Source organism: Pezoporus occidentalis, unplaced genomic scaffold, assembly GCF_034315485.1.
Source record: "Pezoporus occidentalis ecotype Australia unplaced genomic scaffold, CSIRO_AGI_Poc_V1 ctg8, whole genome shotgun sequence".
Taxonomy (NCBI): domain Eukaryota; kingdom Metazoa; phylum Chordata; class Aves; order Psittaciformes; family Psittacidae; genus Pezoporus; species Pezoporus occidentalis.
In genome coordinates, this window is record NW_026916158.1 from 3,093,001 (window position 1) to 3,108,599 (window position 15,599).

Genomic DNA, 15,599 nt, shown 5'->3' on the forward strand with positions numbered 1-15,599 from the left:
CATTTTCAAGCTCCTGTTTGGCCTAGGAGGCACCAGGGAAGACAGTACTTCCTCCCGACGCCCCCCCGATCCCCGGCCGCCCCTGCGGGGGCCCCGCCATGCCAGAAGAGGGGCACGGCGTGCAGCCACCGCCCGAGACCATGGCGGAGACCCCGCCCCGCCGCGACGCGGGGGATTCCTTAGGGCGGGGCCTCCTCCTCCGGCCCCAGACGTCTGCCCCGTGGCCCCGCCCCTATATAAGGGTCGGTCCGAGCTCGGCTCTGGCAGCGCGGCCGCCCCTCTCCGGCAGCGGACCCGCGGAGCCGCCGCCATGGCAGGTCAGTGGGCGCGGCCGCCGCTCCCCGCGGGCCCCCGCCGGGCGCGCCGCGACTCGCGAGGGCTGCTGGCGGCGCGGGCCGCGTTGCGGGGCCGCCACGCGCCCCCGGTGCCTTTGCGTCCGCGGCGCGGCCCGCGAGAGCCTATTTTTAGGTGTCGGCCCCTGCCAGCACGCGGCGAGCCCGTGCCGGCGGCGGTGGGGGTAGGGCTGCACGGGGGGGGGGGGGGGCGGGGGAGTGGAGGCGTCCCTCGGGGCAGGGCACCGCCGCGCGGTTGGTCGAGGGGATGCTGCGGTGCAGCCGCACTCCCTGGTACCCCCATCGCCAGCGGGAGGGATGCGGCCAGCGGGAGCGTCTGGGGGGGTCCCTGTAGGGCCGCAGCGGCTCAGAGGGGAAAAGCTGGCTCTGTCCCGAAACGAGAGCGTGCAACTGCCGTGCGCTTTGATGCTTTTTCACGATTCTTGCCTCAGCTGAAGCTGTCAGTGGAGTCGGTTTCACTTTCGGACCTGAAAGGTTGCAGGGAATCTGGTGCTCTGCCTTCTGGTGCACGTCTCGATTAGGTGCTTCTGTTCCTAGAAATCCTGTAGTCAAAAAGTCAGATGTGCTAGAACCAGACTCAGAGAAGAGGCAAACACCTGCAAACTCGGCTGTGTCTGAAAATGCTTTCAGGGGAAGTTTCACAACATCTAGGGCAAGCACTCCTGCATGCTGTCACATAAAAGATTGCTCCTAGCTCAGACTTCCAGGATGCTCTGGGGTGTGTAAAGATCCTATAGCCTATGAATTGGGCAGCCAAAGATGTCTCTGAGGTAGCTTGGGTTTGCCTAGATAAGTCAATTATGAAGTTGTGCAACTGCCTCCCATTCTCTATGGTCTTGCAGCCACACTGTTACTAACAGTTCATTATGTTTCAGGCATAATAGTGACTGCTGTGTGAACATAACCTACTGTAGAGGAAGTGTTCACAGAGAATGGAAGGGGGGAGAGGATGGGAAGGGAGACTCACACAGCTGAAATACTTGTGGTTTGGGTAGAATAGACTAGTCTTGCAGATGTAACTTTATTAAAGAGCAACTGCTCTTGCCAGAATTGTAGTATGGACTCATTCATAACACATCTGAATGTATATGCGAATGTACTTTAGAGAAGGTATGAGACAGAACATAACTCATTCAGAACTTTGGAGAGCTGTACTGACTTGGATGCCCTATAAGTTGTTAGTATCCTCCTCCTGTGAAGCAGTCAAACTTTCCTGCTGAGGCTGGGATGTAACGGGGTTTTTTAGTCTTTGCTCCATCATTAAGTTGACTTTATTTCTCTAAAACCTTTGTGAATACTCAGCTTCAGCAAGATAAGGAGATGTGGGAGAAGTACACCTATTAACAGTTCAATGAAAGGGTAGTGGCAAGGCCATTTTAAGAATTAGCCTTGCACTGCTGGGAAAAACAAACAAAAAAAACAAAAACAAAAAAAAAACCACCCCCAAAAAAACCAAAACAGACCATAAATAAAACCAAGGCAACATTCAGATGAATGTTGGGCACAACCCCACTTTATCTACACTGGATTTCTAGTAAGCTGTGAGCCAGCAGAGTGGCAGACTTCTATGTGTTGAGGAGTAACATGCAAATTAAGTCATGAAAAATGTTGCTACATGCTTACTATTTGTAAAGCTTAAAGAAACACATTCTGTACATTTGCTGAATATATGTACTAGTACAAATTGTTAGCTAAAGTCAATTGCTGGGATAAAAAAAAATCGACCCAACAAACTTTATTTCTGGTATTGCAGAAGCTTTTTTTGAACTTTGTAATTGGCCACTATAATCTAAATCCCTTGGGACTAGTCGGTTTTGCTGCTAAGCAAAAGAGAAAGTTTTGTAGCTGGTCTGTAGAGCTTGCAAACCAGGTTTCCAGTGCTTATATACAATTGTAGTACATGGCTTTCTGTTGTGAACTGTTAAGATAGTATTAAGTTAAAAAGGTAATTGGCAACTGTCTCATGCAGTGAGCTGTACCAAACAACAATTTCTCTGGAAGTAGAGCAGTCAGTAATCTTACTACTAGACTTGATAGCAAGCCTCTAAGTGGCCAGAACCCTCGCTCTGCATCCTGATCTAGCCTAGTTTACTTCTGTAAAGAAAAATCACAGTTTTTAATATAAATTTGAATGTGGAAATCTACTCTCAAAATTCCTGTGAAGAAGCTGTTTTGTTGATGTTGTCAAAAATGGTTTGCTAAAAAAGAGCACATTTCCTTTCCAAGCTACAGTGCTTTATAAAAAAGTCTACATGACAATAGCTAGCAGTGAACTGAAGAACTTGTTTGCTTTTGTCTGTTCCACCCTGGCAGCTTAAAACAACCTGACAATTGAAAGAATGTAAAGCTTGTATTATATGACAAAGTGATCCATCTTAATCTGTATTTAAGGTAGAGCTGAAGCAGAAATCATACTTGATAGTAACCATCCAACCTTACTACTTTTTGCTTGAAGAGCAAAAACTGTTGTTGCAAGTCTTATTTTTATCATATTACTGGTTACTTCCAATTTAAAACTTGCATTCCTGTGACTGAGCTGCAACCATGGGTTGCAGAACAACTAATCTGCCAAATCCTGAGCTAGCAAAACTTAATACTGTTGTCCAAGATCTAATTCAATGCTTGCTTTCATTTGAAAATGAAATTAAAATTTTATGCTGCCCTAGCTTCAGGGTTGAGAGCTGAACCTAGAGTAACTCTACAGAACTACTAACTTTGACCAAATGCAGGCTCAGTGACTCCCAATACTTTTAGCTTAATATTGTATTGATGGCCAAAATAAGGCTCTCTAGACTTTTTGGATTGTGTCTAACATTTAGCATGATTTATTTAACCTGTGGGCAAATTGAAAGTGGTATTCTATTGCAACAGTCTTGATTTTGCTGGGGGGAGGGTGCAAGGGGGGGGGTGTGTTACTGCACTTTGCCATGTGTAAAGTTACTAATAGGAAGTGTAGCTATGTAAGTATAATCTGCTTAATTCAGCTATCTGGGTAGACCCAATATGCAGAGTTAAAGGGCACATCTTGGGGGTCTTATAACATGACTATCTAACAGTACTAGGTTTCTAGTATATCTGTCCTGGAATAAAATAGTGGATCATGCTAACTTGACCAAGTTAATTTCTTCCAGACCAGTCTTTTGTGACTCTAGCCACAAATGACTCCTATGTGAAAGGAGCACTGGTACTTGGCTCATCTTTGCAACAGTACAGAACAACAAGGAAGCTGACTGCACTCATAACTCCTCAGGTCTCAGATCTTATGAGGTAAGGTCATTTACAGGCTTAAAACTGCTGCAGTTCCTGCTGATGTGAATGTTGAAAAATGGAAGTTAAATTCCTTAAAGTAACCTTCCAAAATCTGGAAGCCTAATGGCTAAGCCCAGCAGAATTCAATTTATACTGTATTTTTTTTTTCTAACACATGATGAGTTAACAAATGCTGTGTAGATAGAGCACTAAATTGAGTTGATACTGATATTTTGACTGGATCTTTGTTCTTTAATAGTTCTGCTTCAGACTGTCCAACATCATGGTATTGCCTATGTGTTCATTAGTGCTGTGTGTATGCATTTGGAAGTGAGAGTAGAGGATTGGTATTTGTCTGAGATATATTCCCAACTGAGATAATGTAACACAAGCTCTCCTGAAATCCGGCAGACACTTCAAGTTTCATCATGAGAGAAGAAAATGAGCAGAACTAGAATAACACCAAGTATATCAAATAAGCATATCAACAGAGGCATCTAATGCGGTTACCATAGTACAATAAATGAAATTAACTGCTTTCTACAGCCTCTCTAGAATAGTGTTGGTATAGAGCAGACTGGGTGCTCTTACCACATGTTATAGGGTGGGAAAAACAAACAAACAAAACCAAAAAACCAACCAGAAAACCAAACGCCAATTAATAGCTATATGAACTACCAGATGATAGGTCAAGATTCTCTACGTGGGGGAAGTTCTGAAAAGATCTCTCTCTATAGAGACAGAGAGGTGTCTCAATAAAAAAAAAGTGCGTGACTCTCCCTGGAGTATCTTGACAGCTAAACAGCCTTGTTAATATTAAGATCTTACATATAGGAACATCTATTTTAGCCTATTAAGTGAGTGTGCTCTTTTAAGATGACTCATAGATGTGCTTATGTGCTAGTGTAAGCCAATGATACCTGCCTACCTAGTGGTGTAACTGGAACTTGAATTTCTCCCTTACCCACTGACAAGGTATACCTGAAGTTTAGAAGCAATTGTCCATACCAAAATGTCAGTATAAAAACAGCCTTGTGAGGCAGAGTTCTAAAACACATATACAAGCCCTGTGGCTCAAATTGTACTGATAATTGCTGAGCATTCAAGATATGTTGTAGAATAGCAACAACTTACAGATGCTTCATATTGTAAGTGTTGTAACTCCTTAACCTCTCTTGAACTAATGGTAATGTTTTAGTGATGGTAAAGCAAAGGTTGTCTATCTGCCACAATTTTACTATGCTCTCTGAAAGTCTGTCCTCATTAGGTGGATGTGACACTGGGTCAAAACACTGCTATGCCCACAGCTGTGATTAAATGAATACAACTTTATGGGATAAAGAAGGTTCTAGCAACTGGGTCTAGTGAGATGTCCCCTAAGAGTCACAAATCCAGAACAGTTGTAACTATTGTGCAAACTGTTTCAACTGTTTAGGATTTAGCTGCTGTCCTGCTCAAGCTACTCTAACAGCTTCCCATTTCTTAACTGCCTGATCAAAGTAGGCTGTTGACTTGCCAAAATTGAGTCTGGCTGAAAAAAGCTGTGTGAAAAGTTTGTACTACATAGCCAGTGACACACTGGACTTCATAGCAATGCCAACTAAAGCCCTGTTTGGGGAAGGAAAAAAAACAACAGACTACTTAGTTACCCAAAATGTGGCCATTATAAACTAGAAACCTTGAGGTAGACAGGTATACTTATGCATTCCAACAGATGTAGTCAGCTCTTACTGATGGCATAAGAAATACTGCCAGGTTCCCTGGTATTCCACTTCTCCTAATAGAATCCATCATGTGGTCTGGCACTGCAATAATGGAACTAAATCTTGTCAACTGACTCTTTCCCCAGGAGAGTACTGGAAAAAGTCTTTGATGAAGTCATATTGGTAAATGTCTTGGATAGCGGGGACTCGGCACACTTGGCATTAATGAAAAGACCTGAGCTGGGTGTCACCCTAACGAAGCTTCACTGCTGGGCACTGACGCAGTTTTCAAAATGTGTTTTCATGGATGCAGACACAATGGTAAGTGGTTATGTCTATGGTACCTCTTAATGACCTGCTATGGGAGTTGTTGGATTTTAGGTTTGTTTTTTTTTTTTCTTTAGATTGGCTTTGTTGTTGTTGTTATTTGGTTTTTTTTTGGGAAGGGAGGTTGGCATTTTTTTGTTTAACAGGAGGGGTAATAGAGGCTTTTTTGCTACTTGGACTAGTAACTCTAAAAATGTATGTGCCTTTTCATCTAAATTAATTGTAATGTAGTCTGTGGGGGCTATCTCACTAAAGTACTGTCTTCTGTAAGACCAGAGCATTGATATGAGAACTTTCATGTCATAAGGTGGATGTCAAAATCCATTAAAACATATGATATCCCAATTGCTACTGTAAAAAACAGAAAGCAAATTTTCTTTTACCCCTTTGCAACTAGGTTTTGTCAAATATTGATGAGCTTTTTGAGAGAGAAGAGCTATCTGCAGCCCCAGATCCAGGCTGGCCTGACTGTTTCAATTCTGGAGTCTTTGTTTACCGACCTTCCATTGAAACATACAATCAGCTGTTACAGTTTGCCACAGAGAAAGGCAGCTTTGATGGTATGTGTTAATTTGTATTTCAATTTAAGTTAGAAAATGGTAATAGTGGTGGGGATGGCTCCCTAGTTACATATGTGTCATGGAGACTCTAGGATAGAATGCGAAATTCAGTGTAACTACACAAAAATTATATCATTCTCACAACAGAGGCTATCATTAATTACTGTATGTAGTAAACTTTTTTTTTCCAGACTTTACGAAATACAAAGATTAAGTTAGGCCTCCAAACTAGCAGCTGTAAGCATCAGCAATGTAGAATCACGTAACAAATTTTACATGTAGTGCGCACAGTGCATGCACTAGCAAATGAAACTTCAGTAGTATGCATCATGCATTCCTAACACTCAAGGCTTGAGTGTTCTATGCTAACTCAAGTTCCTGGGGCGGGGTGGGGGAACAGAACTGACCAATTTCAGTGCAGCTTCAGAGACACAAACATCTGAAGATGAACCATCTCTTCATGAGCTATGTGATAGCTTTCTGTCATTATAGGGTGGTGACTGTCTTTCCCAATATCAAGTGCATGTAGCCTTGGCTGCTTCCCACTGTGGGTCACTTGGGATTGGCCACTGTACCAGACTTGAGCTTGAGAACTCAAGTTCTACTGTCCTGTAAGTCTCCTAAATCTATTACTATTACAGTAGAAGCACATGCTGCTTGAAGACTGCTATAGTTAAAGGTTTCTGAGTGACTATCACTATCTCCTGTCACTAAATTTCATTATGCAACTACTGTGGTACAAAACAATGTCTAACTCAAAAAGCTTCAGAAAACTACATAAATAAAATGATAAAATGGAACTCTTTATGGAAGGTAATTAACCAGCCTGTTGACTTACCTTCCAGTACTTTGTAAAAATTGAAATTTCTAGATATCCCCCCTGGTCTGCAGAATAATCCCTTTTACTGTGTGGACTCTTGTGTGCAGTCTCCTTAGAACATCAGTTGCAGTTGGATGCTTAATGCTATTATATGAATAAACTCCAGTGAAAATGAGTAAATGTAATGAAGGGTTTGTCTGTATGTCTGTACCTGACTACTGATGAGGTAGCAGTTGGTAGTTCTAAGAGTGCTCTCAAATATTTGGTGTAAACTGACCACCAGCTATGGCAAAAGCTGTACTGCAGTACTGAATTTCTGCATTAGAAAAAAAAAACTAAACACAACTTCCCCACTAACCCTGGGGTGGAGGGGGAAGAGAAGAGGGGAGGGATGACACCAAAAAACAACCCCCCATCTTTGTGCAAACTGACTGTTGAGTAGCTCCAGGAGCCCCTGAGTCTTGGTGATTGCCTCCTCTGAGCTTTGTGCTTGACTGCTAGCAGACCCCATCATCTAGGTCTAAGGACCCCATCTTTTAAAAATACAGAACTGCTTACATTGTATACCTTCTAGCTTGAAAGCTGAAGCCACAAAATAGTGAAACTTCCTCAATGTCCTGAACATGAAGCAATTGTTGCAGCTCTTACCAGCAAAAATGGTGGGTTAATGGTTTACCAAATTTCTAGAACTGTAATTTGTACTTCAGCTTTAAAACTTACTCAGTTTTTATTAAATGGTAGCACTAGTCTGAGTAATGAGACCACAGAGACTTATACTACCTGCATAAGCTGCTGCTGAATTAATGAACTCAGTGTGTAGAAAGGGGATTTAAACTTAAATTTATCTAGACAGTAATAAAAGTTCCTAGGAAACGTTTTATAAGGGAAACTCCTGTTAGGGTCGCTGCCCTTAACAGGACACAGGGATACAAACGCAACAAGCTACCAAGCTATGCATAATTAAAGTCAAGCTCTAAGAACCCCAAGTGCAGTACTAGTAACTAGGGAATGCAAGACTTTTCAGAATATTTAATGTCTATTACAGATGCTTCCTGTGTAATGCTGATGTCCAGAAATGGAGTGATAGCTACTACTTTTATCTATTTAAACTTTACCTTTCTAGATACCATCTAAAAGTAGCATGTGTGTTGGAAAGTTTGGTTTTAAAAAATCTGGCAGTACTGATACCTTAAGAATGTTGCTATTGCTTTGACAATCATCTAACTCTTTAGCCTAGGATCTAAAATTATTGCTTTATATATACAGATACAATGCAGCAAGACTGTATCTGTAGATACATAGTTGATGTAACTACTGCCTCATTCTTTCACCTTCTGTCTAAGACCCAGTTTATACAAGACTACTGTTAAGTCTGAACTAGGACAGCTAAATGCCACTTCCAGTGGCTGCTTTTTCACAAATGCATGCAGGCTGAAAACAAAAAGCTGAGTATGTAAAACAATCGAGTGAGAGAAAGTCCTGTAGAGTGAGTTAAATACATTGTTGCTGCCCCTTCAGTTATGAGCTATCTGTTCTGTGAGGGCACCCCAGACTTTCTTCCCTTTTAGGTGATCTTACTGTTAACATTCACATTCTTAACACAGCATGAAGTTAGAAGTTAAAATGAAACATAGCTGAGGAAAGACGAGGGGACTTGTCTGGTTTCTTTAACTGCATTCTGTTATGATGGGCACAACTTCTTCAAAAGTGCTTTTCTTCCTTTATGGTTGAGAGGCAAGTCAGAGAGTTGAAATTACTGGACTGAGTCTCTAGGCAGTTTCTCACTCTGCAATATGCATGTGTGCTGACAGCTGTAACAGGATACTTGGAATTTATATGTGTTGCTATACGGTCTGTACAACTAAGTTACACCCAGTGTCCAGATACTTCAGTGGCAAAAAGCAGCTTCTGCTCAAACAGTGGTGAAGGTGTAAACTTCCCTAAATCTAACTGTAGGCCAATACAAAAAACCTTTCTTTAGTCAGCAGATACTGAGTGCTTTAATATTTTAAAGATTAAAATAACATCTCTTTTTCTAAGCTATTAATTTACCTATTGTTTAGGAATGCTACTTGTGAATGCAGTTACAGGTGAAGACAGCAAAGGAAAGTTGAGGGACTCCCTTCAGTCTCCTTCATAAGAGGAATTATTAGCACTTAAATACTAAGTATATTCATTGTAATAAAGAATTAATGGGTATAAATAAGTAGTTTTAACTTCTCAGTAGCTGCCTATTAACTTGTCTGCTTTCGGCCAGAGGCTATGTTTGTAGCTACTCTAGCACTGATATACCAAACACTTTCAGACTCATTTGACTTCATTAGAACCTCTACTTGTAAGCAAAGAGGTGACCACTCCCAACACAGTGGATCTGGCTATAACTTAGATTATTGTCCTCACTCAGGGGTTAGTCAGCAGCTCTAGTTTTGCTAGAGTTGCCACCAGGCTTTTCTTACTGCATTACAGGGTAGGTAGATGCATCCTGATCTAACAGACCACCGATACCCTAACTCTGGCACTGAGATATTGGTCATGCATCTGAAAGCATAAGTAATAAAACTAATTTGTGGCACTTCAGCTTCTGAAATGTATCTTTCCTGAAGCTGAACAGTACTTAATTGTCAAGTCCTGTTTTCTGCTGCTTTATACACCTTGAACTTAAGCTACAGAAGAAACTGAATGTCAGGGTTTGTAAGCCATCTGTTAGTAAAATGTAATGCCACACTATCTTTTTAACTCTCTCTGTTTAGACTTTCAAAAGCTGTAAGGTTTACAGGGTTGTTCCCAAATAGAGCTTTGGTGCTGTGTGCCAAACTCCTACTGGACATGACAACTGCACTACCAACTCTTACTTAGAAGTGATTGAAAGAGATCCTGAAACAGCTATCTGATTGTACTCTATTAATGCTTTCTGTTTCAGGTGCAGATCAGGGGTTATTAAACACCTTCTTCAGCAGCTGGGCAACAACAGACATGAGCAAACATCTACCATTTATTTATAATTTGAGCAGCACTTCAGTATATTCCTACCTTCCAGCATTTAAAGCGTAAGTTAAAAATTCTAAGATGACTTTTGAAGCTTATAGAAGCTACTTTCTTCTAACAGAATAAGCAGACACAATATGAACTTACACACTTTCTAAAGGGAGACGATTACTGTAACTAAAAGAAGGTATAATAGTTTCCTCTCAAAAAAGTTTAATATTAGTTAAATGAATCATCTCATGATAAATGCAGAGAGAAAGCTGTATCTGTAGCTTAAATCACTAGTCCCTGGTAGTAACACTGAAATTGATGTAAACACACTTGACAGGTCACTTTCAAAAGGAAGAACCACTGCTCCAGTGTGGGATACTGTCTGTTGCAGCTCTAATGAAAAGCAGTAGCTCTTGAACCTGCTTGAGCTGAACTTCAGCAGGTCACTGGTAAAATTGTTCCCACCTAGATAACTTGCCCTATCCTCACTCAAATTACTTAAGGCATTTAGCAACCAGTAGTTATAGTTCATCTAATTAACCTGTGCCATTCAAATAAATGTAGTGAACAAAGATTTGTATAAAGCTAAAATTCTCTCCCAAGTCTTTCTAGATCTCAGTATCAAGATGGAACAGACTATAGCCAAACACCATACCATTGCATGTGCACTGTGTAAAGTAAACAACTGTATCATCCCTAGCTAGCAGTACTAGATTTGGCATGCTAGTAAGCTGTATGTCATTGGCAGGATAAAAATGTTTGAATAAACACAGAGGGAAGCAAAGGAAGCTGAAATGTTACACAAACTTAAGAGCTGCAAAAGTTGGGTGGGGGAGGGAAAGTACTAATTGCATAAAAACAATCTGATCTGAGTGACATCAGGTTACTAGTGTCTAAAGCAGCAGCTAGCATAAGCAGGACTGTTGCTGGCTCAAGATCAAGCTATGTCTTGTGATCAGAATACCATCTGAAATCGTGTCATGCTAAAAGCGGAACACTTATTTAAAGAAATACATGCAAGCCTAAGAATGATGAAGTAGTCGGATAGCATTTGATAAGCTAAGATCTATTGTAAACTGTGTCCTGTTTTTCATGGCTGACTGGTTGTTACATGACCTTAAGTTGACAAATGACCTTGTTGCCAGAAAAGACTAACTGGATTTGGGGGCTCCTGGCAAAAATTCCATTTAACTAATTGAATCAATTGCCTAACTGAATTCAGCAGACCTTCACAAGTAAAACACTTGAAGTGCAGCCCTTCCAAGTAGGAATGACCTGCTTAATAGGTGGAACAATTTCCCTTGGTTAGATCAGCAGCTATACTCCTGATAATCAGCAGTTGGAATAAAGTGAAATTTAAACCTACTGACATCAATAGCTAAGTTTTTAACAGCTTTGTACAGCGAGACTAGATTTCACAGCAGTCTCAGTAATCCTTTTTCCAAAGGAAAATGCCAATTCATGACAAATGCTCTCTAACTTCAAAACATTGATGAAGTACTTTTCTGAGAGATGGGGAAAGACAGATTAGTTGCTGAGGCCAGTGGGGACAGAAAACTTCCTAACAGTTGAGCTTAAATGGCAAAAGAAGTATTGCAGATCTAGAAAGTATCTAGAAAGCTCATAATGAAAACATCATAGAAATTTGGCATCTGTCAACTCGTGTACAGGTCTTAAGTGGACAGAACACTAAGAATACATTTTTCCATAGCAGCAAGTGTAGTAACACAACACCTCTTAGGCATTCTCTAGCTTAAACAGGCTTGATTTTTAATGACAAATTTCCTCAGAACAGCAGCAGCTTAAGACAAAGAAAACTCAGGCTGTTAAGTAGTGCTGGGACAGCTAATAAAACTAGGGTAGTCCTCTTATAACAAATCTTGACATAGGGAGTTTAAACTTAAAGCCCAGGAACTGACCTCTTGAAAACTTTTTTTCCCTCTCATATTTCGTACAAATACTTGACCTTGTTTCACCCATGCACAGGTTTTCATTATGCAGTAAGATCACTTGTGTTCAAAACATTGAACATGAATACTGAAATACAGTCAAGGTTCTTACAATAGTATCCCCCCCCGCAATGCATACTGCCTTGTTATGAATATGTGTTTTTGAAACCCACCTGCATCGTTTCAATATGTAAAATTCCTTAAACATCCAAGTTCTGGTCAAACTGACATGTTAGACAAATTAGATGCCATTATTATTTAATCATGATTGGAAGAAATCCTAGGGTGCTACAAACCAAAGCAGGCAAGACAGTCACTGTTACTAAAGAGTCTGGAATTGCTTGTTCACAAAAGTGACTCAAGATGAACTCTAGTTCTGGAACCGTAGAAGTATCTCTTTTAGTGCTAAGTTCCTTACTTCAGAAGGGGGTGCATCTCATCTACACTTGTATTTAAAAGAACATACTGATAACTTCTGAGACAAAGCTAGAAGTCCATATTGAAGAACAAAAAAACCCCAAACAAAAACAAACAAACCCCAAACAAACATCCATGGCTCAGCTAATCTTATTTAGAAAATAATGGTTGGTTGTCTAGCAAGACCCCGGTACGCAGAGATTAGAAGTCCTCTGAAATGCTGAGGTAATAGCTGCTGTTTTGCAGGGACACGGTCTTCCTGCAGGAGTGCATTCCAATGATCCTTTTTTTATAGGGCTGTAAACTGAAAGGGTAACTAACACTGACCCTTCTCTAAGTAATGCTTGTCATGCTTAACTGTCTGGATCACTGACTTTGGAGGAGAATCTTTTTCACTTTTAAAACCAGTTCTGATTGCAACGGCTGCTTGAGACTGCTCTTTCCTGAGCTATGGACATCACTACCTAAAGACTTGAGTTGGCTGTAAGTAAATAGCCCAGGCAATTATGTTTTGGCTGTGTTCTCTAGCATAATGTAGAATTCCGTTTGTATTTTTTTTTTGTTGTTGTATAGCAATGCTTTCAGTCCCAGTAGGCATTGGCACTGCTGTCATTTAGCATTTAGCCTGCTAAATATATTCAGATTTCTGTTTTCTGGACACCTACAGAAACTGTAGGCTTTAAAAAAAAGATTAAAAAAAATCTGTCAGTAACTTTCTAAACACATTTCTAGACACCTGCATAAACTGTGGGTTCTAACTTTTTCTGTCCAACAGGTTTGGTGCAAATACTAAAGTGGTGCATTTCCTGGGAAGCACAAAGCCATGGAACTATACATATGACTCCAGAACAAAAAGCATAAAAGGCAACATGGATGACCCTAAAGTAGTTCACCCAGAATTCCTCAACATGTGGTGGAATACCTATACAGCTGATGTTTTACCATTACTAGAACAGCATGGAATTGTTGAAGACATTACTACCGGTGTAAACATGGTATGTGCTTTAATATTCTTGCACAAACTACCCAAGTATGGATGACAGGTTCTTTACCGTTCCACTGACTTCCCTCTGTCCAACTCGAAGCATGGGTGTGGTTTAGTTTGTGGGATGCAGGTTTTTTGGTTTCATTCTTTTAAGCTTGGAATCGGTAACACTGCAGAAGAGAAGCATGATGTAGTGGTCTTGAACATAGCTGTCTGCTTGCCTAAACCTATGTAAGCAGCTAATGGTGCACCAGACACTATACTGTAGTAACTAATTTATACAGAGAAGGGCTCTAACTCTTAATATGTTGCAGCTACTGAGGTTCTCGAGCAGAACCACCCCCCTTCAGCATGCAATATGTACATACAAATCTTGCATGGTGAGACAAATCTAGGTAAGATTAGGATGACTAGAGAATGAATACTGGCAGTGATGTATCCCAATACTTAATAAAAGCCAAAGTACTGCTTCTAACTCTAGTTCTCATTCACAGTTTCATAGCTTTCATCTAACTGCAGACTATCTTAGCTTAGTAGATGGGCCAGTTTAAGTTCTCAACCTTTCTGAGACCAAAGTTACTGATCTCTTAAAATGTGCTTTCTCTTGTTAATCTTGCATCTTTCTAATGAACTATTTGCAGCTATCGGGCTTGGTCTATACTCTGGCTTTCTCTTGTGGCTTCTGTAGAGAGGTATGAAGAACTTAAACTTCACCTTTTTTTTCTCCCTGCTAACTTCTGTAACTCCGCTTTGTTATTCTGCTAGGAAAGCTGCACAATCCCTGCCCTTTGGCAATGCTTGCTGTTGTGCATGAGAATGTCTTTTGTTATTCCATTCTATGGCCTGTTGCTCACTTTAGCTATGCAAAGTATTTCTGTATTTTCACTCCACCTTTTCTTTTAGACAGAGGTTACAGAGGCAGTGTCCCACATATCAATATCGGCACCATCACCAGTATTACCAACTATATCTTCAGAAGAACGCAAAGAACGGTGGGAACAGGGCCAAGCTGACTATATGGGAGTGGATTCCTTTGACAACATCAAGAAGAAACTTGATACCTATCTTCAGTAGAAATGCCTGTCAAAACAGTGGTGATGCAAGGACTTGTTCCAGAACTAACAGCTAGAAAGGTGTAGATGGTGGTCAGTTACACTTGCTAGTAGCTTGATGAAAAGCTTCTTGGCTGAAGGCCTCTGCAGTGCTACCGATGAAGACTGAGCAAAAGCCAGGAAGCAGAATTCCTTGGGCCATCTATTACTGCCCACTTTCCAATTCCCCCTACTAGATAACACCAGGTATTTTCAGCTTAAATTCTGTTCTGTTGTGATCAATTGGCTCAACATACTTGTTGAAACCGGGCTTATTACCTCACCTTATTAAGGTGATAATTAGCATTGATTCCCTTTGTTTGCTGTTTTAGATGTAAAATCTAATTCATGGGATTGCTCATACACTAGGAGTGGTAGCCATTCTGCTTTACCATAAATGTATTTATGACACTGGGATGCATACAGATGTAACAGTTAATAGCACTGCTTTGCTCTTCCAGTCACAATTGCACTGAAGTTTTGACCACGTTCTTACGCACAGTGCCTAAAGCATGGCAGGAATGCATTTTTTTGGTTCTGTATACTACGGGACTAGTATAAACTGAGTTTTATCTGTTACTCGCAATGTTGCACTTGATGCAAAAATAAAAGCTGTCATGCATTTCTGACTTCCTTAAACTCTTGAGCAATTGAGGGGAAAAAAAAAAAGGCACAAACTCTAAAGCCTTCTAATATATTCAACAGGTATAAACTTTAAGCTTTGCTAATGCTACTCTAGCTATCATTAGCAAATGTCCAGCTTTTAGCTCTGTAATTATTTACAGAGTATACAGCCATGTGCCCAAGGTGCTGTTTAGGGCCAATCCTCTGATTAGATTGCCATAAGCAGAGGATTGGGTATTGGAGGAAGTACCTGCTGAAGCTACTCACATAAGCAACACAGAACTTGGGAAGAGGGCAGCTTCCTTTCTGAGACTAAAGAAACAACATCCTGAACATAAGCCCTGTACACTACGAACTTGTTTTAAGCACCATAGTGATGTTGTTTTGGCAAAAGAAAGACTAATTAGTTGCTTAAGTAACTACCTTCCCTGACTGGGAGAAGTGTTTCTTCCATGTGCGCAGAATAAAAGTGCTTTTTTTTCCCCACTTAGGCTACATGTTGTATTCTAATGCATGTCAAAAAACAGTAAAAATACTGCAAATAA

General features: G+C 40.8%; 1 protein-coding gene across 2 annotated transcripts; it reads left to right on the forward strand.

The window, feature by feature from the left end:
• Positions 1–81: 81 nt before the first annotated feature.
• On the forward strand, positions 82–15,052 carry GYG1 (glycogenin 1). 2 transcript variants are annotated; one of them, XM_062603240.1, is made up of 8 exons: positions 82–317; positions 3,485–3,620; positions 5,452–5,626; positions 6,030–6,192; positions 9,933–10,059; positions 13,130–13,349; positions 13,981–14,031; positions 14,243–15,052. In XM_062603240.1, the coding sequence occupies exons 1-8, from the start codon at positions 311–313 to the stop codon at positions 14,411–14,413; spliced, it is 1,050 nt and encodes a 349-aa protein (XP_062459224.1). In that variant the 5' UTR covers positions 82–310; the 3' UTR covers positions 14,414–15,052. The 2 variants fall into 2 exon arrangements, with proteins under 2 accessions (XP_062459224.1, XP_062459225.1); XM_062603241.1 differs by lacking the exon at positions 13,981–14,031.
• Positions 15,053–15,599: the final 547 nt, after the last annotated feature.